Below are 25,480 nucleotides of genomic sequence, written 5' to 3'. Positions count from 1 at the left end.
GGTTCCCGCTGTGGTTCCGTCACAGCAGGGCCAGCAGGGTTCCTTTGACCAGAATTCATGTCATCTCAGGTGTTTGGATGCAGTCTGGCGGACGTCAGTGACAGGAAAACGTGAGTGAGGGTCCGGGCTCAGCTCAGGGGGCAGGCAGCCGCTCCTGAGAGATCGCTGTCTCCATCCTCCAAAGTCCTCCGTCCATAAGTCACATCCACTGTGAAGCCTCACGTGGGCCACCATTCGAGGCAAGAGTCAGATCTGAACCCATGACCCCCTCTGCAGCTGCCAGGAGCCCCTCCTCTCAGACACGTCTCTCCTCATCTCAGCCTGGTTCCTGAGGCTCCAACCGCATCCTGTCTTGGGACCTATACTCATGTCCTGTCTCCCCACAGGTCCCTGCTGACCGTTCCTCCCAGGACGTCATCTCCAGGCCCCGTCCCTCGGCTGCTGCACACAGCATCCTCCCCAGGCTGCGGGTTCTGGCTGCACCTCCTCCTCAGTACCGAACATTATCCACCTCGTGTGTCCACCCTGTGTCTTGATAACAGCCCCTCGGTTCCCATTAAGCCCCTTAATGGCAAAGCAGTGTTTTTATCATCGTCTCCCCAGCACATGGGGTGGCGCTGGTCTCCAGAAAACCCTGTTTACAGGCGGCAAGTTCCCCTCAGGTTCCCAGCACACCAGGCACACAGAACACATGGAATGTGTGTGTCAAGAAGAACCTCCAGTCCTCCTGGGTCTGGTGGATGGCGCTCTGGCCATGTGTACCACCCCGGCCCAGGGCAAGGTCAGTGTGGAAACGAGAGGACCCCTTCTGCCCCGGGAGACCCCGGCCCCGCCCTTCATCCGCCGGGAGTTGGGGAGCTGAGCAGGAGTCCTGGCGCCAAGTATTTATCAAAGACTTTGGACTTGCAGACTTCAGTTCTCGGAGCACAGAGCAAACCACTCTCTTTCAAGTGGCCTCTGGCAAGACCGTCAGCCCGTCCTCGGATGGTTCGTGGGGAATGCGTGGGCAGAGGGAGCCGCTGTTAAAATCGAGGGTAGAATTTCCTGGCCTTGGGGCATCTTTTTCATTTTGGTTTCTTCCTCTCTCTTTTCTTACTGTTTTTCAAATGGAGGTACTGGGAATCGAACCAAGTACCTTGGGCATGCTCAGCATGCGTTCCACTAACTGAGCCATACCCCCACCCCTGGAGCACCTTTTTAACTCTTTACATTTCCGCTGCTGCTGTCAAAGGAGGGTCCTTCTCAGCCATCATCCCGCCTTGAAGGTGTCAGGAAACCCAGACTTTCGCCTGGAAATCGGCACTTGGTAATTAGTCGTTCAGACGCCCCATCTCCCACCGACGTTTGGAGTCACTTCTCCAAACCTCAGCTTTTTAAGAGGCCTCAAGAATTTCCAAGCATCCGTGATAATGGAGCTCGCAATTTTTACAAGGCCGCGAGGCAAATGGTCCAGGAGAGGCCCGAGGGAGGTCACGTCCGCCACCAAGAGGCCCTGTTGGCATCTGTGGGGCTGGGTCCTGCTTCTTGTCTGTAAACCACCCAGAGACTTGGCCGCCCTTCCTGAGGTAAGAGCCCCACCCTGGGCCTTGGTGACTTCCACTGTGTTCCACAGGCTCTGTCCAGCTCATTCACGGCCACTGCCCCGCATGGCATGCTCATGGTTTGGCTCCCAGGGTGTGAAGCCCCAGTGGGTGGGCATCGTAAGGGCGAGGCAGTCTAGGGTCTGAGCAGGACGCACTCGGCTTGCTGAGACTGACTCCAGTGGGGCCATGGAGTGGGGCCAGCGGAGCAGGGCGCCTGGCGGCGGTAGAGTCCGGCTCTCCAGACCCTCACCGTGTCCCTTACACGCCCCCAGCACTAACACTTAGGTGATGGAGGAGGGATCGGCAGTGATCGGGGACCAGGATGGTTCTCCAGTATCAGAGGCTGTTAAAGTCAGGGCCACAGGGGAACCCCAAGCCTGGCTTTGACCCGGCCATCCCTGGGCAAGAACTCCACGAAGGAGAACTAACTCTGCCCCAAACTCAAGGGCCAAGTAATACACGCAGCGCGTTCCTGCTGGACTGCAAAGGCCTCTGGGAACCAGGCACGTGGCTGGGGCCCGCGGGCTCCTCTTCCCAAGTCCTGCCCCGGGTCTCGGCTGGCTGGACAAGGAACAAGCACCCTCTCCCAGTACCTCCCAGGCCAAGAGCCCCAGGGCACGGCCAGACACGGGGCACTGCAGTCAGGTGAAGGATTTCATAAGCACTAAAATGTCAACGATTTTTGCTTGGATTGCTAATCTTAACCCTTTGGGCTCACCTGTTTTTGTAGAACTCATTTTTTCTCCCCAAGCTGCCCCACCATTATGCATTTTTTGAACCAAATAATGAAACGCTGACGTTTGTTTTTGTTTGTTCTTTTGGCCACAAGTAAATACATGGTTAAGCAATCATTTCCTATGGCTCCGGGATGACGCAATATAAAAATAGCAACGTGTTTTAATTTTGGTTTTGTAGGTCATGTAACTGGAGAATGGTTTTAACTACAATGGAAAAAAAGTAATACGTTCAAAAATGTAGAAAAGGAGAGGTTGAAAGCTATTTCTCATCTCAGCCTCCAAGGGACCCAGGGCCTGCGTTTGCTGGTGGTACATTCCTGGACCTCACCCTCCGCGCCTGCCCCTCCCAGCCCTTGAGCCATGTCTCCCTGTCTCACCCAGTCACACTGAATTTTTCTGTTTTCTGAACACATGGCCAAAAAGACAGCCACTCTTACTTAATGAACATTTTCTTTGTGCAAGACACAGCCTAAGGCTTTTCCGTACATCCACATGTGTCATCCTCAGAACAACCCTGGGAGGTAGGTACCATTTTCCATCCTTATTTGTAGATGAGGAAACAAGGCACAGAGAGGTTAAGTCACTTGCCTGAGGTCACACAGCTTCAAAGCCAGGCAGAGTGAATCCAGCCTCCGCCTTACACATCATGCCTCGGCAGAGCTGCCCTCGCCCCTTCCCCCGCCGAGCTGGACCCCTTCCTCCCGCAGGATCCCACACATGCCTCCCTCACAGCATCTTCACTGCGGGCCTCAGTGGCCACCCCGCCCCTGGCCGGGGGTCTCATCTCATGCCTCTGTTGTGCACCCACAACCCCAGTGGTCAGCTGCTTCCCCGTCCATCCCCCTGGTCCACGTCCCCACGGGGATCCACGCTGCCCACTTCCACACCGTGGGAGTCTAGCACAGGGGTCCGTATACACTGGCACAGAGAACAGAAGCCTGATGCCCTTGGAGGCAACCGAGGGCGTCTGCTCTCCGGCCGAGCCTTGGAGACCCCCAGGAGACCCTCCCCTGCCGCCCCAGCGCCCACCCCGTCGGGGCTTCCGGCCTGCTGCCCCTCTTTCTTACATCCCCTCTGCTTCCACTGCTGTCAGCTCTTCTCCTAGCTTTGTGTGAAAACACAGGCAGAAAGTGGATCCCAAGAAATGACAGGAAGCCCAGGCTTGGTCTCCGCTAACAGGCAGCCCCGTCCCTGTCCCTGCCGAGTTCAGCCTCTGATGGTGTCCTGGCAGCGGCCGTCTGCAAAGGCTGAGAAAACGCGCAGCCCCTTTGCGCTGAGCACACCCAAGGTGCCCCAGGGGCAAGAGCACAGCTGCTCTGCAGAGCTCCCCAGAGGCCACGGGCTGTGGCGCTACCTGGCCTCCAACGTGGTCCCCCTAGGCCAGGGGGCCTCCGACCTCCACACTTGGTGAGGGCTTGCGTCCTCATCCCCTGGCCTCCGGGGCCGGGCCTGGCTGGCCTGTCCCCACTTGCACTTGCACCCAGGGAGCTGCCCTGGGGATTCTCTCAACCCACCTCCTGCCTGCCGCGCCCTCTGCGGGGCCGCTTCCAGTCCATCCACTGCGTCTAAATCTCCGGGGACTGGCCTGTGGTCTCGGGGGCTCCGGGGAGACTGCCCTCTCCCCTGGTCCATGACCTGATACCTCAACTATGCGATTCACGACCGCTGTGCTCGGAGCGGCTGCTTCCCGGGATCCCGTTACCAGCTCACATATAATTTGTTGACCTCTTTGCATTCCCCCGAGGTCTCGCTCAGCGTTTGTCATTTCCAGACACTTTCTCTCCTTGCCATTAATAACTGTGTTTGGGATTCTGGTCCTTCTCAGGGCGAGACGTGCATGTTTTCCAGCCTGGACCGCCTTCTATTTTCCGCCCTTTACGATCGCCTCCTGCTCTCCGCATCCTGTCCTCATCCTCGCCGGGGAGGCTGGGGTCGTTTGGGTCAATGGGCCGCCACCCCCTCCCCGGGTCTTGTTGACAGGAAGGTGGTGACCGTGGGGCCTCCCCCCTTTTCCTGCCTCCAGTCCTGACAGCCAGGCCCCCGGTGGAAGCTGTGGGAAGCCTCGGAGATGTGATCTCTGATGGAAACATAAAACTCCCAGGACCACTTGACGGGTGTTCCTCTTGTGGGCGAGGCACTCTTCTCTCAAGACAGAGATTAGCTGGGTTTTCCATCTCTTTCACATGATGCAGATGGTTAGTGCTGGGAAAAGACGAGATAAAGCTTCTCCATGGTTAAGCCTGGGGCATGGGATGGGGGCCAGAGAAAGATTTCAGGGGGCTGGGGGTGCACGATCTTTAAAAATAAAACAGGGAGTGTTCTCCCCAGAAGGGCTCAAGTCCAACCCTTGTGGAGTGGGGCCCTTAACTCCTTTGGACTGTCGGCATCTGCTGGCTTTGATTCCAGCCCTTTGGACACTGTTCTCAATAATTCTCTCTCCTTCTTTGTACGTTAACCGTTTATCTCAGCATCTCTAGAATCACTCTGGTTTAGGAGCGTAAGCTGTAAGTTACAAACGAGTGGGTTTACCATGATCCTGTTTACATCTTGATCCTGAAAACTCACTCAATCTCCGCGCATCTCATCCCGGACTCTGTAAACCGTCTACATGTGTGGCGTTACTCAGATCTCAAATTGCACCTTGACCGACAGCGTCAAGATTCACCGTCCTGGCCGTCAGCAACCCTGGGGGGCACTCAGCTGAGGGACAATTTGAACTGAGTCCCTACACCTTGGCCTAGTTGCCTGCTGCCTGCGACAGTTGTTACGGGAAACGTGGCAGATGCAGCCCTCGAAAGGATTATGTGTTCGGCGAACGTGTGGTTTGTGGGGATGATAACGTGATGGCAGGAGTGTCCTGAGTCAGCGTTTTCCCCTCTGCATCTCACTTTTCCCGCATTGATTGTTTATAGTCAGGATTTTACCCGTATTATCTATAGTGAGGGCTTCATTGTACATAAGCCCTTCCCAGCTCCCAGATCCACCCCAGGGTCTGAGCTGCCAAGGCGCGTGCCTCCCCGCATCCCACCCCAACAAGGCTCATAGAATGGGATGCATTTTCACAGAATTGGGTGACTTTTCATAGAATGGTACAGACTTTCCAAAATCTTATTCTTTCCCTAAAGTGCTACTTTTCCAGCTTTTTTCTTTGAGCATTTTTTTTTACAATTTCACATTTTAAAATTTATTTTAATTTTTTGGGGGGAGAGTAATTAGGTTTTTATTTATTTTTGATGGAGGGACTGGGGATTGAACCCAGGACCTTGTGCACGCTAAGCACGCGCTCTACCACTGAGCTATACCCCACCCCCTTTTCGAGCTTTTTTGTTTTCTCAATGATGACTGCAGGCATCATAAGGTCTGGAGAAAGCACACAGGATTCTAGCATCCCCGGGCCAGTCCTGGAGGTTCCCCCAACATCCCTCCTCCTACCCCCACCGCTCCCCTGTGCTGTCATCAGCACCCCATGTTTGTAAAGCCCAGGAAGTTATGACTGAGCCCAGCCTTCTCCCCAAAGTGCAGTGATCATGAACCCACACCGAGAGAGTGGGGTCTCCAGTTTTCTTAGATTAACCTGGACCACAGTCCTCAGAGCATCACAGACGCCACCCTGATCTGTCTCTGGAGGGTCCCGCCAGCCTTTTACAGCCATTGTTGGCTGCATTTGTTACATTTAGGAAGACCTCTGGTTTTCTCTGATTGGCTCGTTATCAGGAAATCCTGAAGGAGGAATCATCTTCATTTTCAAGACAGTGATTTGAGATGCTTCAAATATAGCGAAGCCAGAGACAGTGGTGGCTGTTCCTTGTCCCCTGGGCAGGGGCTACTCGGCTCACGGGGACAGGGCTGCCCACACCCTTCTAGACCCTGGTCCTAGTTGGCATGGCGGGCATTTGGGAATGAAGACGCCGGGGGGCGGGCACCCCTACTCCACCTCCGTCACAGCCCTCCCGCGTCTCCCGTCTGCTCACCCCCAGTCTCATCCGCATGAACACGCTGCAGGCCCGGCCCCTGTTCCCACCACACCGGGGCCCCATCCACAATGAAAACAGGGGTCCCTGTTCAAACAAGTACTGAGACTTTCAAGAGGGGGGTTGAAACCAAGCGCAGTCCACCCTGAGCACAGGGCCGTGTGACTCACGCGTCCCTGGATGCCGGCAAGGCCAAGGCGGGCTTGTCAACCCCGGGGTGGAGGCCGGGTCTGGGGGCTGCCGGGCAGGCCTGCTTCCCGCTGCTGAGGGCCCCTTGTTTGGATGAGAAAATGATGGGTCACCGGGAGAAATCTCACCTCAGCCCCGGAGTCAGGGAAGGGATGCTGCGGTTGGAGGGTCTTCAGGGAACAAAGGAGAGATCCTCCTCCCCGGCCACGCCACGTGACGGGATCGGATGGATCCCCGCCCGCCTGCTGAGATGCAGCTGTGGCAACGCCAAGGTTGCTAGCGGCCCAGGTGAACCCAGGCGGCCCCCGTGCCCCTGGCGTGAGGTCCCTGGGGGGGGGGGCACCGGAGGCACCCAGGTGACCTCCACGGCGCAGCCGGCTCGGTCACCATCTCTGAGCAGGCGCCCCACATCCCACACGGTCCCGGCAGGAGGGGGTCCGGTCCCTGCAGGGTAGGGACCCCCGCACGTGAAGGGGAAGTGGATTCCGGCCCCTGCCCTGCCCACCCGTGGAAGTGCCATCAGCGGCTCCCTGCTGGCTCCCGGGCTCCTCCACAGTGGAAGCAAATGGAAACCGGACAGAACACCAAAGAAACAAACAGCTTTTCTCCCCATCAGCATCAGAGCATCTCCTCCTGGCAAGGCTTGGCCTGGTACTCCGGGTGCTGACTTCTGAGCCAGCGGGTGTGGGCCTCGGTGGGGACACGGGGCCCCTCCTGGGCCGCGTCCCACAGCCTTGACCTCAGGGTGAATGCCCGCTGACCCTGCTTGGCAGCTCTCCCAGGGGCCGGTGATGGCTGGGGCGGAGGGAGGCTGGCCTGAGTGCAGATGTGCCTGCCGCGCCCGCCACCCCGCCCGCCATGCCGACTGCATCAGCTCTGACTGCAGCCGCCTGGAGTTCGGGGACTGGCCATCCAGAGCCGCAGGCGCCGCTCGTGGTCCACGGGCCGGAGCTATTACAGCACAATTCCTAACTATTCACCTCCTGAGCCCCTTACGCTGCATGTGGCCCGAGTGATTCTGCTGTTAGAACCACGTGAGGACGTGTACTCATTCTCAGACTCATGAGGGCAGCTTTGGGCCTGATACTCATCCTGAGCATTAAATTATGATCGAAAGGTGGGGATACAGACACTCAGCTTATGAAGACCGTTAGCTTCGTGATAAGACGCCCAACACTCATTTCTGTCTTTGTTCCCTGAAGTGCTCTGTTCCCTACTCCTTTTTCCCCACTGCGAGCCTCCTGTCTCCTCTCTTACACCAGGTAAACAGAGAAACCACAGCACAGACGCCAGCAGCATCACACCTGAGATTAAACAGGTATTAAGCTTTTTCTAGTGGCTTCAGAGGCTTTGAAACAATTAGCTGCCGCTCATCTCTACCCCCCCCCCTTCTCTTGGGAGGCAAATATATCGACCATCTTGAAAGCGTAGTTTTTTTTTCTCATCAATCAGGATACCAGTCCTCTTATTCCCACTGGAGGTGCTGGGAACGGGCCCAGGGCCTCGTGCAGGCTCAGCACGCGCCCCCCCCGAACACCGATCCTCTGCTGGCGTGTGCTTCAGATCTCGTCTCCTGTCTGGGATCTGGCTTATCAATCTGCGTCTGGTGACTTCGTGAGGGAGGATTTTTCAGTTTGAACATGATCAAATTTGCCAGCTCGTGTATTTTTGTTTCATTAAGAAATCTTTCCCCACCCGAGGCCAAAACAGATTTTGTTCCAGAAGTTTCAAGGACACTTAGATCTTTAACTTGCATGGAGCTTGTCTGAGCATGAACGGGCTCACCCACCGTGTTCAGACTGGTCGTCGGGACGACCGACCGTCCCAGCACCGGGGACCTGCAGGGCCGCCGCTCCCGCGGCGCATCTTCCTGGGCTGCTGACGGGCTTCTGTCGTGACCACACTGCGCTGTCCTCATTGCTTCTCCTTTGTAATGTTTCCACATCTGGTGAGTTTGCTCTTCTTTGTCTTCAGAAAACCCTTGGCTCTTCTTGGCTCCTGGCTCTCGCAGAAGAATTTTAGAATCAGCACAATAATGTTTAAACCATCAGGGTTTTGGCTGGAGCTTCACTGAACTGTGAGAAATGTATTAAAATCTCTGACTGACCGCCACTGAGCCTCACACGGAAGATGGCTAAGCTGCTAAATTACACGTTACGTCTATTTAGCGCCAATGGAGAAAGGCTGAGAGAAGCGGCGAGACTAGCTCAGGTGCCCGCACTGAGCCAGAGCTGGGCCCGCCTCCCTCCCCTCACCCCCACCTTGTCCCCCCTGGCCCGACCGCAGGTGCTCTTTCTGCTGGGCATCAGCTCCCCAGGGTCGGTGGCGTGCACACCCCCTGCCCGCGGTCCCCAGTGAACCGGTACCCGGAAGTGGCACAATGACCCTCGCACCCACCCCCGGCCGTGGACCAAGCACCTGAAGGTGGCGGCAACGGCCCTCCTGTCCGCCCCCTCCCAGTGGGATGGACGAGGACCTGAAGGTGGCAGCTGTACGGTGGGCCGCTGGCTGAGGTCAAGGTCACCACTGCAGGCCTGCCTGCTGCTCACGCAGCCTGGCTGAATGAGTGGTGTCCTGACTCCACAGGGGCTGGGACGGTGCTGAGAAAGGGGGGGGGCTGATTCCCGACGCCAACGAGCCGCAGGCTTTGTTCCCATCTCAGCAGAACAGAGCTTGAAAAGGCGGAGCCCAGACTTACCCGAATCACCTGGGGAACTTGCTCCACCTGCAGCCTTGGGCCCACCTGAGAGATGTGGGCTGGGCCTGGGGAGTCCTGACTGAGATGAACAGACTCCGTTTAAAACACCTGTGGTAAAATACACGTACAATAAAACTTGCCACTCTGGCCACTGTACGAGTGCATCTCAGTGGCACCCAGTCCATGTGCAGTGTTGTGTGACCGTCACCCCGTCTCCACCGACACCTTTGTCCTCTTCACCACATACACTCTGCACCCTTTAAACACTGACACCCCCTACCCCCAGACCCTGGAAACCTCTATTCTACCCCCCGGCTCTGGATTTGCGGGTTCCAGGATGCCTCACGTAAGTGGAATCCTTTACTGTTTGTGCTCACAGTGTGCTCAGGGTTCCTCCTGTGTCAGCTTCCTTCCTTTTTAAGGCTGAGTGACATTCCGTTCTGTGGATGGACCATGTTTTATCCATTTGTCGGTTAATGGGATAAACGTTTCTGAGAGGAATGACAGGATCCGCCGACTTCCCAGGGACCCCTGGCAGCTCGTGCTCCCGGTCTGCACACTTTTTATGGGAGCCTGGTGTTTCTGCTCCACCAGCATCCAGAGATAGTGGTGGGGGCGGGAAGGTGGTTCAGATCCCAGCCAGGTCCTGTTGTTTTCCTGGGATGCCAGTAAAAGGAGGAGGGGACCCTGGGACTGGAACTGGAAATTTGGAGGGGTGTGTGACAGGTGTGGAAGGTGAGCTTGGTGGGTGGAGCCAGGACAGTGCAGTGACATTTGGGCCTCTGTGTGGCCTCTTTAGTCTCCGTAACGGGATTCCAGCTCGCAGACCACAAGGGCCTGAAAGAGCCTCTGGTTCCTTTATTTAACAGAAAAAGGAAAATGGTCCAGAGAAGTGATGTGCCCAAGCTCACCCAGCTGTTGGTGGCAGAACTCAGACTAGCATCTGGTCTCTGTGCCTTCTGTCGCAGTGTCCATTTTCAACAAGCCGTGGCCTTCCTCCCTGGAGTTGGAGCCAGCAGAGCAAGGCTCAAATGGGGTTCTCCAGGTTTACGCCTGTCCATCTGCCAAGTAAGAGTTGAATGATCCTGTGTTGGGAGCAGGGCCTCTCCCTCCCTGGGGCGGCCGCCTCCGAACCCTAGGCTCCGCGGACCACCACACTAGAACTCCCGGACCATCTCTAAGGTCCTTCCAGCTCCATCCCGGGGCTGCAAGGAGAAGCCAGGAGTCCTCTGCCTTCATTCCACAGCCAAAAACCCGAGTCCCCTCTCACCGCACTTCCGTGTGGAAGGTGACTTCCGGCTGCATCGCGTGGCTGGGGGACCACGGCTCGGGGAGTCGGAATCCAATTCACATCCCAGCTCTACCGCGACTGGCTGAAAACTTCTCTGCGTGGTTCCCACCACCTGCTACCACTCACTGACTTCAAGGCTGGTTATTTACTCTCTTTGAATCTCCACGTCCTCATCTGGGAGGTGAAACTTGTCACCTTGCTCACAGGATAGACGTGAAGGTCAAATGAAAGAACAGATGGAGAAGTGCTGAGTAAGAGAGGAGCTGTTTTCAAAGCTTCCATGTTACTGTCAGCAGATCCTCAAGTGAAGAGTCTGGTTCTGCCATTCGTCACCTCTGACAGAAGTGGCCGGTGCTCAAGGTCTAGCTGTTAAGTATTGAGGCTTTAAAATACAAACAAGCCTTGAATATCCAAGCCTTGAAGATTAACTTCAAAGACGTTCCTTGGTTGGGCAACTCGTTATTCTAACATTGCTGTTACTTCAGATTTCCTTCAAACACATCTCGTGGAGCTGCCTCCAAAGCTGGTGTACCCTGGGCAGCGGTAACACTCTCTCCACTGGATTGAATTTCGGCAAAAACCCAGTATTTACACGCATAGAGCTATCGACGGTGAATATATGTGAATACAGGGGCAGATCAAGCCAGATAACAACTCCCACGTTGGCTGGAGCCCGGGAGCCTGGAAAGCTGGAGCCCCAGGTCTCAGGTCACGTGACAAGGGCCACGGGGGTGGGCAGCAGTAAAGGTGGGAGGAAAGTTTCCTTTCTACACGTGCCCACCGCCCTCCCCGCACTTCCTGAATCTTGCATTTGAAGAAACACTGAATTTCACTCTCCCTCTAGGTTTTAGAGACATTAGGATCAACGCATTCATTTTACAGAATATGCTCCTCATCGGCTCCGCCCCTCCCCCCTCGCGTCAAGAGCAGGTGTATGGGGGGTCTCCCTCCATGGGAGAGCAAGTTCCGGGAGGGTCTGGGGTCTCAGTGCTCCATCTCTAGCTGCCGATCACGCCTCTCTGCTTGCACTTACTTGGGGTTCAAATTACCCAAGAAGATGTGGGTCACCACTGGCCAGCGGCTCTCCACCCCTCAGGGATGCTGAGTGCAGACAGGCTGCAACCAGGGAGCTGCGACTCTGCAACTCCGCGGGATCAGCAGTGACCAGCGGGGGCGGGGCAGGGGCATGGCAGGGGTGGAAAAGGCCGGCGCAGGGGGCACCCGCCCTGCCGTGCCCCGAACCAGGGTGGCCTTCCAGACGTCCTGGTGGCGTTTCTAAGACAAGAGCAAGAGGCTGGGAAAAGCTTGACAGGCAAGACTTCAGCTCGCAGGTGAAGGCCACTGGAAGATCTGGAAATGGCTGGAAAAGTTCATCTCGCCCTAATGGTCAACGCGGGTGCCGGCCCGGACCACGGGTCTGAGCTGCAGGCGCAGGAGAGAACGGTGTCCCCGCTGCAGGGGGCAGGGGGGCATGGCCGGGAAGGCTGCAGGGTCCCCACTCCGTCTTCTCAGGTCCTGGGCAGAGCGCTGACCTGATGTTAGCAGGTGGTTCACCTTTTCCCCCTTGGAACTGGAAAAGCCCAAGGTGACCCTATGGTAGAGCAGTCTCAGTCCCAGTGTCCCCAGTCGGGGTGCCAGCCCACCGCTCCCTGCACAGCCAGCCATCCTTTCACTCACTGCGGCTTTTCTGCTGTGGTCAGAGCTCTGACTGGCCTAGACATGCCACCTCCAAGCTCCTGGGAGACCAGAGACAGCAGAGCTTCCACGTCACATCACCCACTTGTTTAAAGGCAGACAGACTCCCTGCAGCGCAGCGTTTGCGCCTGGCTGGGCCACCGCAGGCCCTGGTCCAGCCGGACCCTCCCCTCCCACCACGCCCAGTCCCAGCACTCCCAGAACAAGGTGACCGCCACCTTGAACAAGGTCACCCAGCTCCTGACCTTCTCCTGAACACCGCCGCTCCCTCATGCCCCGGAAGAGTCTGCGCTGCCTTTACAATCAAGACCTATTGTATTGTGTAAGTCCCGTATATAAAATAAACAACAAGGACCTACTGCACAGCACAGGGAGCTGTATTCAATAGCTTGTAGTGACCTATAATGAAAAAGAGCACGAAAAGGAATGTGTATGTGTGCGTAGGACTGAAACATGATGCTGTGCACCAGAAATTGACACCACATTGTAAGCTGTACTTCCATTTTAAAAATGGGAAAAAAAGGCCTATTCTGTAAATACCTAGAAGGCCCATCGCCTTCATATTTAGTGGACGCTTCAGCCCTCGCATAGCCCTTGCAACCGAGCACAGACTCTACACAACTGTATAAATACACAGGGAAGGAAGGACGGGGCCTGACACAGCACAGCCTCTCCTCAGAGCACAGCCTCTCCTCAGAGCGCGGCCTCTGGGGGGTCAGACCTGTGCTTAGATTTTAAGGGAGACAGTTCTCTGACACACTGAGGGGCGAGTGCGCCTGGCTGGGGGCACCTGCCCACTTCCTCTGCACGCACGCACACGGAGGGCTGCAGGCCTGCTCCAGAGGTCTTCTGTTTACTGTAAACAGTCAACTCCGGTCAGAAAAATCCCTCCGCAGGGCTCTGCTGGCTACATTCAACCCCAAACAAAACTGCTGGAACACAGGATTTCTGTCTTGAGTTGGAAGAGTTAATGCCATTAGAAACAAGTACAAAGGAGAAGGAATCCCTTGTCTTTACAAACGAGCACTTGAACCTGCTTCAGAAGGCCCCCATGCTTCCAGAGAAAGTGTTCTGCTGGTTCAGTTTTAAAACTCAAGTTTCCTGGAGAAGCGAATTTGGAAGCAGCCGTAAATCACACTAATTCAGATGCCGCTCGTGGTCTAGGCAAGGCCCCGGCCCTGGCCCGCTCCGTGGCCAGGGCCGCAGTGGGGTGAGCAGCACTGCTGTGAACTGCAGGCTGACTCGGAATACTCACCTCTTCAGAATCACAGGCCAGGCCTTGTGAAATGCCTCAGATGTTCTACAAGATTCTGGAACTTCTTGGAGTGCTGGTTAGTTTCAGGATAACTGAACGCATTTTCCTGCCTTATTGGTTGCCAAGTAGGTTTTTTAAAAAAAATCAGACAACGACTTTGCAAGTTAAAATGGGACAAAGAGACAAATTCAGAATGACAAGTAGACACGCGCAAACAGACGTTAAGCACAGCCGCAGTCCTGAAGACACGCCCTGTGTGTGGTGGTGGGATGCGTCAGGCCCCCGGTCAGGCCCTCCTAGGACCCGAGCTGCCTTGCTCAGTGTGCTGGCGGTGCCCGCAGCTCTCCCCGTCTGCATGGGCCGCGGGCTGGCGTGGGGGTGCGGGTGGGAAGGAGGGAAGAAGCAAAGGTAGGTCCTTCCCTCATGGACTCCACTGTCATCTAACACCACAGCTGAGAGAATACTGGGACACTCTGAAGAACCAATTTTTCCTAGGAAGTCTAAAGTCCTCCCCGAATCCAGTGATGAACAACAGGCTCCTCCTGTACAGCACAGGGAACTGTAGTCAACAGCCTGTGATAACCTATAATGGAAAAGAACACGAAAAGCAATGTATATATGTGTAACTGAGCCACTCTGCTGCATGCCTGAAACTAACGAACACTGCAAGTCAGCTACGCTTCAGGAAAACCTCCAGTGGTGCTTTCAAAGCTTTACTGAGGGGAGGAAGGGAAGGAAGAGGGGGAGTGGGAAGGAAACGAGGAGCTCCCACAGGGACCACCGCTGCCCCGTGGGAGCCCCTCACACCCCCAGCCCACCCCCGCAGGAGAACGCCCCACTCACCTCCAGAGAGAATGAACCGAAAACGACTCCTTCTGTAGACCTGCCCTCTTGGTATCATAAAAGAAAGGGGGGAAGAAAGAGATCGTGACAAAATCTTGGTACCAAAGCTTCTCAGACGACTCAGGACGCTCTTCTGCAGCTGGATGGGCCTGAGCGCTGTAAGGAGTCCACATCGCCCTCCTGAAGCCTGAGGCTCAGAGAGGGACGCGGGAGGGATGGGAGCGCAGGGAGACCCCCCTGCACAGCAGGGGGGAGACACGCCTGCAGTCACACCGTGGGTCGTTTTCTCGCCGGATGTGTTCATCAGAATACCAGGTAGCAATTTTATTCACAAATAAAAAAAAAGGTCTTACAAAACGATTTGTGTGAGAAAACAAAATTTACAAATTCGTAAGTCCCAGCAGGCAAAACAGTGACGACGCACTGTAAACCGGTGCGATCTGACTGCCCTAAAGCGACGATGGAGATGTTCCTGTCCTATGTTTTACTAGCACAGACAACAGTGCTTCACCTAGCAACAGTAATGCTTTACCTAAAGTAGAAAAAACCTATACTTGAAAAATGTACTCCATATACACAAAATCAGGAAATCCATGCCTTTACGCGGTTGCTCTCCGAATCCTAGTCGCATCCGTGGTGACGTGTTTCTGCGGAGCTGAAAGTCACAGGGACTCACGCTCCAGCCCTGTTAGCGCCTGACGGGGTCTTCCTGGCACCAGCACCCTCGCAGCCAAGCCTGAGTGCCCCAGGTTATTCCAGTGATGTGAAATGGTAACTGGATGGTCTTCTCCAGGGTTTACGAAGAGCACAGACTGTAACACCACGGAGTGTTCCGGTAGCAGGTGGCGGTACAATGTCTCCATCTTGATAAACATAACCCAGGACTTTCCAAGTGCGGTATCACAGGAAATCAGTTTTTCACCGTAAGTGTTTCTCTATAGATCCAAAGTGATGTTTTAGGATCTGGGGCCGAAGTTTCATTCCCCATCAACCGTAGCTTTATCCCGCAAGCATGTGCCTTTGGAGTTAATGAGGGCTACACATACGGAAAACACTCAGGTTACAAAAAGGAACACAGTGCTAGCCTACCTGGACCATCCCTCCCCCGAACAAGAGTGAGCAGACTGCAAAGGCGGGCCCCACGTGACTCATGGCGAAGCCATTCAAGGAACCTGCGTTTTCATGGACACCTGTGGTCAGACCCGAAGTGCTGTACATGAGGCTCCTAAAGGCAAGTCTCAGAGGAGCTGGTGAGTACCAGAGCTTAAGAACCTCTGCTCTACGCTAAAATAGGAAAAGAAAAAAGAAAAAGTCAATCGACTGTGGCTGGGCTCCAGGTAGACCCAAAAGGCTTGCGTTACCATGAGCGCTCTGGTTAATTTCCTATTTCAGTCAAAGGAACGGGGTCACACACACGACGTACAAACCCGGGTGAGCCAGCGTCCGCACAGCAAATCCTCAACTGTGGATGGAGGAACAATTCCAGCACAAGGAAGAGGCCTTGCAAGATTTCATCAAAGCCTTGCAAAGAAAGAAAAGTGTGGGGTGATAAGAGGGAAGTTAAAATGTCCTAGGAAAGGCAGATTTCTTATGCTCAGTTTAAATGTCAGGTAGAAGACACTGATTTGGCCATGGCCGGGGGTGGGGGGCGGGGGGCAATTTGGAAACAAAGTTTCTGTGCATTCTCTAATACATGTACATTCAAAGGTCTGTTTCTTTTTTAAGTGCAAATGGGATGGAGCTAAGAGTAATCAGTCAAAAGACAACACCAGAGCTGATCGTGCAGGTTCAAGCAGGAAGACAACCCTGCTCTAGTAACTCCTCTCCAGGGCACAGAAAGAGCAAGCGAGCCGTCCCCTGGTTCACGGCTGGGTTATTTCTGTCGTAGTGCTAGGGGTACTTCTAGCACAGAAATACCAAGGTGGTAGGGATGGAACGCCTTCCTAGAAGTGCTGGATGGTTAACTCCAGCATCCTCTGGCTGATGGGAGTTACCGTGCTGACGAAGCTTACGAGGTCGAGGAGAGCCTACAACCCTGGTCAAACAGCCACGGCAGCTACGCACAGTTCACCTGAACGCTGCCTACAAGCTGGGCTTCTTCCTCTGCTTCTAACATGCTGCGTGGTCTCACAGACGCCTCACCCGGTGCTGCTTCAGCAGCAGGGAAACCTGCTGTGTTGTCCTTTCTAAAGCCTTTAGGATAAAATTCGATGCACATAAAAGGAAATTACAAATACCACTTTCCTATCAAAGAGAAGCTCTGGGTCTTTAAAGCGCAGTCACAGGGACGGAGGCCACAGCTGCTCCCTTATTATGACTTTCACATGAACCTGCTCACCAACAATGCAAGCGTCCAGGGGCTTTAACTCAGGGTGACGGTGGGCTGGTCTGCCTTTTCCAGCCACATCCCCTGACTCCGGCCCCTCCTGCTACTAGACAGTGGCTGAGGTGAGGAGTGTCCATTCTGGAAAAGGTCAGGTCTCTTCTGATTCCCGATTAGGACCGTTAATATCGTCTAATAAGCCCAGGACTCGGGCAGCTGTAGGCGGTCAATTCTCACCTCCGACGCTAATTATTTAGATGATGAAAAAGTGACCTTCAGTCAGTAGACACTCCTCTTTGAACCCATCTGACATAAAGGCGAAGGTAACTAATCTGACATTGACTTCTAGCAGGATAATTGGCTGTACGAAATTATTTCTGGAAAGAAAAGGCAAATGCACATGTATCCTCCGGGTCCGCAGTCCTGTGAGAGCACCCACCAGGAATGCACTCTTGCTCCTTGTTAGGCGCACACGCTCGCTCGCGGGCTGCAGACGAGGCCCAGCGGCCTGTGAAGTCCGGCCTGAGCACAGCGGTTCCCTGTGCGGGAAAGACGCAGAGGTTCACGGGCCCGGAGCCTGTGCCTTGAGGTTGCAGCATACAGCTGGTCTGGCTCAGAAGCCACTGGGCGAAAGGCCGAAAAACGCCATCGGTTTGGTTCAGATTTACTCTTGTCCCCCAGAAGCCGAGCGAGGTCCAGGCGGTGTGCCATCCACACGCAGAGGAGTGAGTGTCCTTGGGGCCCGTGCGACACTTCACTGCAGGAAGAAGCAAGTCCTTCTGGCTTCCTGAAAGAGCGACAGACAGAGAGCTCTGAACATGACAGCTTCCCAGTTAAAGCAGCTGAGCTGTGACTGAAAACACACAGCGCAAAACCTCCACGAGGCGCGCACGTGAGCGCAGACCGCGCGGACAAGTGTGTGTCTGGCAGCAGTGTTCCAGCGTCCAGAGACCCGTGTAACTCCTTGAATGAAAATAAAGATGGGCCAGCAACCTACAGTCGGTGTGCCCAGACGGTTCTGAAAAGATGGAAATGTACCCCAAACAGTGTCAACAGATGCTGCTTCTGCTGATGCTCAACCTCAGACATTAAAGCTTGTTTCCGGGCTGCACTCTGTAAAGCCCTCGTCAGAAAAGACTTTAGGGTCTTCAGTCGGCTCTTTGGAGGAACGCAGATGGATAGTGACTAACGCCATTCTTAAATGTCTTTTGCTGAAAACTTCGGTTAAACTACTGGAGAAAGTTCAGAGTTTGGGAACGAGCCTTCTCTTCTAATGACCTCCCTGGAACACCCCACTCTTCACGGAGCCACCGTCCTCAGCAGAGAGCAGCCGTCAGAGCTGACCTTATTACAAGACGGCAGCGACCTCACTCCAGGAGGGGCCAGGCACGGGGCACCTGTGTGTTACTGCACGCGAGGGAAACATTCATTTATGCAGGAGCATTTTGGGGGGGCGAGAGTTCTGCTCCCTCTGCTCCCCCTAAGTCAGCGCTGTGCCCGCTGGAACCCATCACTGCTGCACCTGGTGGGATGTGTGGGCGGGCAGACTAGGGGTGTCCTCTCTCTCCTGATCTCGCTGGCTTCTGGCCGAGAGCACGTCCTGGGTCAGCACTGGCTCTGGCAGTGAGTTGCTGTGTCTCAGTATATCAGTCGTTTCCGTCACGTCTTCAGGGTGAGCTGGCATTGGAGCAGCCTCGCCGACCAGCCCCCGATGCCTGCTGGGGTCCAAGGATGATGGACTTCCGTCTTCCAGGCTGAGAGAAGGAACATCTTCTCCAGTGAGTCCAGCGTAAGAGTCGCAAGAAGAGGTGTCGTCACCACAGCTGGGATTTTGCATCAGAGGCCAGGCGTCCGAGAACTCGCCACAGACGGACCTTGAAAGAGTCCCGAAGAAAGGCAGAGTCAGCTCCCCCGGACCCGCATTTCCAGACACAAGTGTGAAAGAGCTATAAGCACTCTACTGGGGGCAGCTTCCTACAGAGCAACACTCCAGCCACGCCTTCCGGTTTTCTAGATGAAATGAACAGCAATTTACTAAGTCAGAACTCTAGTCTTCCCTTCTTATAAATTTGTTTCCTTCCATACAATAACTTAACACTCCACTTATTTTAAAACTGCATTTTCATACCTGCTTCTAATCAACAGAGTTATATTTAATCCAGGGTCTAAAATAGGCAGATTCCTGGGGCTTAACTGAGTTTCTTTCATTGCTGTTCTAAAATTCTCAGAGTATGTGTGACATGCTAAAAAAGTACTTGCAGGTGACAGAAGTGTCACAAATTATGAATATAAGTAAAATTAATGGAACATAAAGTATAAGAACGTTGCACTGGTTATCAGTAACCCTGAAAGACTTACCTAATTCTTGCCAAAGGTCCCCCCAACCCCCACAAGCTCCAGAATGTCGCTGATAATACTAAAAAAGTGATGTCCCCAGAGTTTCACATGAAAATTGGTAAATGAGTAGAATGTCTATTTGCATGAGGGAATATGAAATGACATGTTACCTCTCCTGGTGAGCGGCCTTGGAATGCACCCTACACCCAGAGGTCTCCCGGCCGACGACACAGACCCTGTCACAGCACCCGGATGCGGTCAGGCGGACAGGCCCTAGGAAAGCCGGCAGGGCCAGGAAGCACACTTTTACACCAGTTCAACATTGCTCTTGACAACTGAGTTGTTCCCTTTTGGGTGAATTTTTTGGGAGAAGGGGGTATGAGGTTTAATTTTTTTTTCTTTTTTTCTTATCTTAAAAAACGATGAACCACTCCCGTGAAGGACCTGGAGGAGCCAGTTTCCTGAAGACGGAGAGTAGGATGCGGGGTGCCAGGGCGGGGGGACCAGGAGGATGGGGAGTCAGTGTTTCGTGGGGACAGAGTTTCAGTTCTGGAGATGGCAGCGGAGATGTGGCATACAATATGGGTGCGCTTAATTACTGGCCTCGGCTCATCAAAAACATTAAGTCATGAAATGCAAAGGAAGGCAGAGGAACTATCCAAACTGAAAGACCATGAAGAGAGCTGACAACCAAGTGCAACCATGTCACATGGGATTTCCTTTTGCTACGGAGGACGCTGTTGGGACAATTAAAAACATCTGAGTATGCTCCGTAGATGATATAAAAGCACTGGCTTAATGCTAATTTCCTGATCTTTGCAATCATGCTGTTGTGTAAGAGAATGTTCTTGTTCTCAGAAAAAAACACTGAAGTATTAAGGGTAAAGGGACATCATGTCTGCAACCGATCTTTAAATGGAAACAAAAAAGTGTGTGTGTGTGTGTATACACAAGTAAAATACACAGCTGGCCCTTGAACAACACAGAGTTGAACTGTGTGGGTCCACTTATTCGAAGATTTTATGACTCTCTGGATGCGGAACCATGGATACAAAAGCCGCAGACATGGAGAAGCCGCGAATACACAGTCAACCGTAAGTCACACGTGGATTTTTGTGCGCAGGGTGGGCGCCCCTAACCCGGCGTTGCTCAAGGGCCCACCACACTTAGAAAGAGGTAAGAACGATACAGCAAATGTGGAAATGAGGTAAATGTCAGTGCTGGGAGAGCTGGGTAAGGGGTATGTGGGAATTCTTTCTCCTATTGTTCCAACATTTTTCTAAGTCTGAAATCATGCCACAATAAAAAGCTAGAAGGGAAAGGCACTGTCATCGAGGGGGAGGCAATTTACACGACGAGCTGCCCGAACCCGGGCGGCAGCAGGGCGAGTTCTGTCCGGTCTCTCCCTTCTGTTAAGAGGACCTGCAACAAAGCCACCTGTTTTACTCTCCCTTTTCGGAGAGAAGTTACAACGAGGCAGTTTGCACAAAGCTGGATGTGATCACACTTAAAGCTTGAGTTTCACTCTTAAGCAATAAGCTTGCTAACTCTGATCTGGTGTCAGTGCCACGCTCAGCATGTAGAAATCACAACACTTGGCCCATCCTGAGAATCACCGAGGTGCTGTCAGGTGACAATCCCAACGATCATCTTCTCAGGAGCTGAGTCTATTTTTTAAAATTTTAACTTAATTAGAAAATTTTAAATAACTTTACTGTGTTTCCTAATATTTCCATCACTTCCCAAGAGGTGCAACTTTCTAACTCCCAATTTGTCCCTTCCCACCTCTTTCCCCCCGCGTAACCATAAATTTGTTCTCCATGTCGGTGAGTCTGTGTCTTCTTTTTTAGAGTCCACATATGAGTGATATCATATGTTATTTCCTTTCTCTTTCTGGCTTACTTCACTTAGAATGACAATCCGAGTCTATTATCTCTGCAGGCAAAAGCAAAAACACACCCACACACACACCACTGGAGGTCCGATATTTCATTTTCACCTCTAAAGCAAGAGATAGTATGGTTGGTAGAGAAATAATTACATTGAAAATGCTGTAGCCCACACATTAAGTATCAGATTTAAAAGCAGAATCCTTCAATTTCTTGAAAAGAAAGCTCAGACAGTTCCAGGAGGATAAGCACTCGAACTGGGAAACATTTAACATAAAGAATGGTTAAAGGAGACAAAATGGCTCTGTGAGTATGTCACCCAAAGATGCGGAGGGGACTGCAACGTGAGGGGGGCGGACTTCCGCACGTGCCACGGGGACGGGGAGCCTGCTTTGCAGGGTGAGGTCCCGGGGCCGGGGCGGGGCACGTAAGAGCGGGAGCCTCGTGTTGGTGAATATACAGAAATGGCAAAGAAAGCTGGTGTCAGCTTTGCCTGTTTTGCCCACATTAGAAACCAAGTCCCTCGAATTACAGGCAGACCCCCCTTTGCTGTGCTTCACAGATGCTGCTTTTCCACAAACTGAAGGCTGGGGCAACGCTGCACCGAGCAAGTCTGTCGGCACCATTTTCCCAACAGGATTTGCTCACTTAGTGTCTGAGTGTCACATTTTGGTAATTTTCACAGTACTTCAGACTTTTCATTATTGCTCTGTTTGTTATGAGGATTCGTATTCAGTGGTCTCTGATGTCACCACTCTGACTCGCTGAAGGCTCAGGTGATGGTCAGCGTTTTCCAGCAATATTTTTGAATTAAGGTGGGTCCACTGTTTTTTTAGACATAATGCTGTTGCACACTTAATGGACTGCAGTACAGCGTAAACATAACTTTTATATGCACTGGAAAACCAAAACTATCACGTGACCTGCTTTCCTGCAACATTCGCTTCACTGCGGCGGTCTGGAAGCGGACCCGCGGTCTCGCCGAGATCTGCCTGTACCTCCCTAAATTTTCATTTCTGTCCATAAGCCCACAGGCAATTACGGTTTGTGGAAAACGCTGCCATAAATCTCCCTCCTCCCTCTTGTAGAAATCCGAAAAGACACTAAGATTGCCACGTCCACGCTCACGTGTGAATCCACCAGACAAGAAGGGACACAAACTACTACTCTACCAAAGGTTCACATGATTTTAAATCAGTCAACCCAAGACCATAAAGACAAACATGCTTAGAAAGTTACTGAGAAATTCTAGACCTTTAATGAGGTGCTTATTTTCTGTTTAATAGTTAAGAGATGCAAAACACCCCGAACGTCAGGGGACAGGGGACAATGACCGAGCCAGACTAGCTTCCTACACTATCTTTTTTGGGGGGTTTGGGGAGGCAGTAATTAGGTTTATTTATTTGTAAATGGAGGTGCTGGGGGTTGAACCCAGGACCTTGTGCATGCTAAGCACACACTCCACCCCTGAGCTCTACCCTCCCCCAGATCAGCTTTGACTAGAACACCCAGCAGGAGCAATTCTTTGCAGCATGGGTGTCTGGGCTCCTCCCATTCCTAACGGACCCCAAGCGCTAAACTTACCGCAGGTCGGGGGGGAGTCCCGGTGGCACTGACAACACACGCGGGGAGCGGAGGTGCTGAGCCGAGGTCTGTCAAAACAGGACAGTTCAGAACCCTGGTACCGTGGGTCCTGTGTCCTCAGAGACCCTGCGGGAGGCAAGAGGTGGGTCAGCAAGACAAGTTCCCCAGATGGAGCCTGAGAGCATCACAGGGTGACTGGCACTGCCCCAGTTCTTGCATTTTAAAAGGACAGGACAGCTGTCATTCACATTTAAAAAGACTTCTTACACAGAGGCACAAATATGACACAATCTGTCAAGAAAACTCAAGACGCAGAGTAGCTGTGTTGCCAGAACCACGCAGGAGCTGTGTTTTGCGAGGGGCGGGGGCACCCCTGCCTCTTCGGGTCCCGATGAAGTGGTGCCGCCCTTGACCACTCCCAGCGCCTCTCTGGGACCAGGTCCCCAGAAGGTCTAATCACGTGTGCTCTGTCCCTTCGCCTGCAAGAGTCTCACCTTAGGGCGCTCGTGGAACACGCGGGCCGGGGACAATGATGATAAACGCCCTACGCCCTAGTGCGGGGGCTGTGGGGAGGGGGGTGGGGAAGGCGCGCAGAACTCACAGCTGGGCTTTTTCTCCATGAACTGCCGCTTACAGTAGATGACGCAGAGGGTGAGCAGGGCCAGCAGGACGGTGGCCAGCGCGCTGCAGATCACGGCGGCCAGGGCCGTGTCCCGCGGGCTGGAGGCTGTGGACGGGATCCTCACCAGGTTGACCTTGCTGCTACCTGAAAACCACAGGGCTGGAATGGGCACACGCTCCACAAGCTGGAGACAGACGCCCACACTGAACTCAGGGCCCCTGGCAGCCGCCGCCTTCGCGCAACGGGAGTCAAACCCCAGAAACCAGGGGGGTGTCCTGAGATGGCTCAAGCCCTCCCTCCTCTCGGGGGGCATCTGGAATACCGCACCTTACCCTGCGCCCCAAGACCCTGCGCATGTGCCTCCCCTCTGTTCCCACGACACGCACCACACGCAACCCTGACCAGGTGTGGCAGGAAGGGGCTGTCGGGCCCGCGGACCAGACCGTCTGTGAGCCAGGAACCCGTCCCCTGGTTCTTGTGTCCCCGGCACTTGGCAGTGTTGGGCACACAGCAAGCGCTTAAAATCTGTCATTTAATTGGAACCAGACTATCTCCATTTTTAAGCAGACTGGCCTAAGGTATGCTTTTGGGGGCAATTTTAGGGAAAAAACAAAGGAGTCAGATCATTCACAACCTCATATTAATCCCCAAATTTGAGACACTAAACGTTTTTTCTTTCTTTCTTTTGGTTTTGGCTTTGGGGGGGGGTAGTAATTAGGTTTATTTAGTTATTATTTTAGTGGAGGCACTAGGGGTTGAACCCAGGACCTTGTGCGTGCTAAGCATGTGCTCTACCACTGAGCTGTACCCTCCCCAAGTAAACACTTTTTTTTAATTGAAGTGTAGCTGATTTACAGTGTTAGCTTCAGGTGTACAGCACAGTGATTCAGTTATACATATATTATACACACATATATTTTTTGTTCAAAATTCTTTTTCATTATATGTTATTACAAGATATTGAACACAGTTCCCTGTGCTGTGCAGTAGGCCCCTGTTGTTTATCTCTTTTATATACAGTAGTGTATATCTGCTAATCCCAAACTCCTGATTTATTCCTCCCACCCTTTCCCCTTTGGTAATCATAGCTTGTTTTCTATGTCCGTAAGTCTGTTTTTGGTTTGTAACTAAGATTTGTATCTTTTTTTTTCGATTCCACATGTAAGTGATAACATACAATGTCTGTCTTTCTCGGCCTGACCACGAGACAGTAACCGTTTCTGAATGCCTTAGCTGTGACATTACTGAACAACATCTAAGTTTTGTAGACAAAACTAATAACTCACACCGTTGTCACACGACGGGGAAGCAGGCGTGTGTTAAGAAAGTGTCAAGAGAAAGGGTCTATTTCGGAGAGTGGTGCTGCATCGTGGTTAAGGGCAGGGATTCTGGCATCCCACTGCCTGGGTCAACCTCCGGCCTGGGGACCCTGAGCCAATGACGTAGTCTCCCTGAGCCTTGTGCCCACATCTGCCCGAGCAGAGGTCACGACAGTGCCGGTCTCCCCTTCTCGCCGGCGGGGAGAGAGTGAACTGAGTGAACGAGCAGAGACCCAGGACAGGCCCTGCACTCAGCCCTGGAGGGTCGCTGGCTGTCAGTGTGGTGGTGACCATAATGAGCACTTTCATGAGCACTTCAGGGTCCAGGATAAACAAAGGCATTTAGACCAGAAGTCTGTGTTTTGTGGAGACACACTGTGTCCTGTTTAACCAACCTCTAAGGGACGTGAGAGGCACTGAGACCTGACGAGAGGCAGCAAGGCCTATCCCCATCAGCAGCTGCCCCTCAGTGGCTCGGGGCTCTCGGCACAGATCCAGGGAGCCCCCTCTGCTGAGGGCCCCCCGACCCCTGCTGCTCGGTGGAAGCAGGTGTGCCTCCCATGCGATTTTCACTTACCTACAAGCCTTGTTGAAAAGGAAAAAAAAGCCAGGTAAAGTCAATCCATTTTCTTAACGCACTATATCTTAAAATATTACCATTTCAACATGTATTCAACATAAAAATTCGTATTGGCATATTTTGCATCCTCCAGTCCATGCAAAAATTTCCAAGTCCAGTGTGACCTCATGTTGACAGCACATCTCAGTGTGGACCGAGTACATCTCAGAGCCCGACTGCCCGCTCGTGCGGCTCCGGGTGATCACGAAGGGCCCGGAGCTCTGGAGGAGAGGTGTGTATCTGCGTCTGCGCCGCACGGCACCTACGGCCACCTGGCACTTCCTCCCCATCCCTGGTGCCCGCGCCCCACACCCAGCCCTATCCCAGCAGCCTGGTTTCCACTGTGTGACACCTCGGGCTAGACCCAGAGACAAGCTCACTGAATCCTAAAAACAGGACAGCAGGCGCCATGGCTTTGGGATGTTGAGCCTGGCACATCTGAGCTCAGTGGGCCCAGGACACCCTGGTACAAGTTTCTCATTGCCTCAGAAAGGCACATAGTCGCGTGCCTTGGGTCTGGGGGAA

The 25,480-nt window shown here is 53.4% G+C and overlaps 1 protein-coding gene across 13 annotated transcripts in view; it reads right to left on the bottom strand.

Moving 5' to 3' along the window:
* Positions 1-2,351: 2,351 nt before the first annotated feature.
* TNFRSF19 (TNF receptor superfamily member 19) overlaps positions 2,352-25,480 on the bottom strand; it is a 139,329-nt gene continuing 116,200 nt past the window's right edge. For 9 of the 13 annotated variants that reach the window (XM_072976010.1, XM_072976008.1, XM_072976007.1 and 6 more), the window contains exons 6-9: positions 22,997-23,161; positions 22,396-22,521; positions 19,093-19,195; positions 14,572-18,459 (exon numbers count right to left, since the gene is read on the bottom strand). In XM_072976010.1, the coding sequence (XP_072832111.1) occupies positions 18,096-18,459; positions 19,093-19,195; positions 22,396-22,521; positions 22,997-23,161 (758 nt within the window). In that variant the 3' untranslated portion in view covers positions 14,572-18,095. The other 4 variants (XM_072976013.1, XM_072976011.1, XM_072976012.1 and 1 more) reach the window with 4 other exon arrangements.

This window comes from Vicugna pacos, chromosome 14, assembly GCF_048564905.1.
Source record: "Vicugna pacos chromosome 14, VicPac4, whole genome shotgun sequence".
Classification (NCBI taxonomy): Eukaryota; Metazoa; Chordata; class Mammalia; order Artiodactyla; family Camelidae; genus Vicugna; species Vicugna pacos.
The sequence above is the reverse complement of the archived record's forward strand: the minus strand, read 5'-3'. Positions and strand labels throughout refer to the sequence as shown.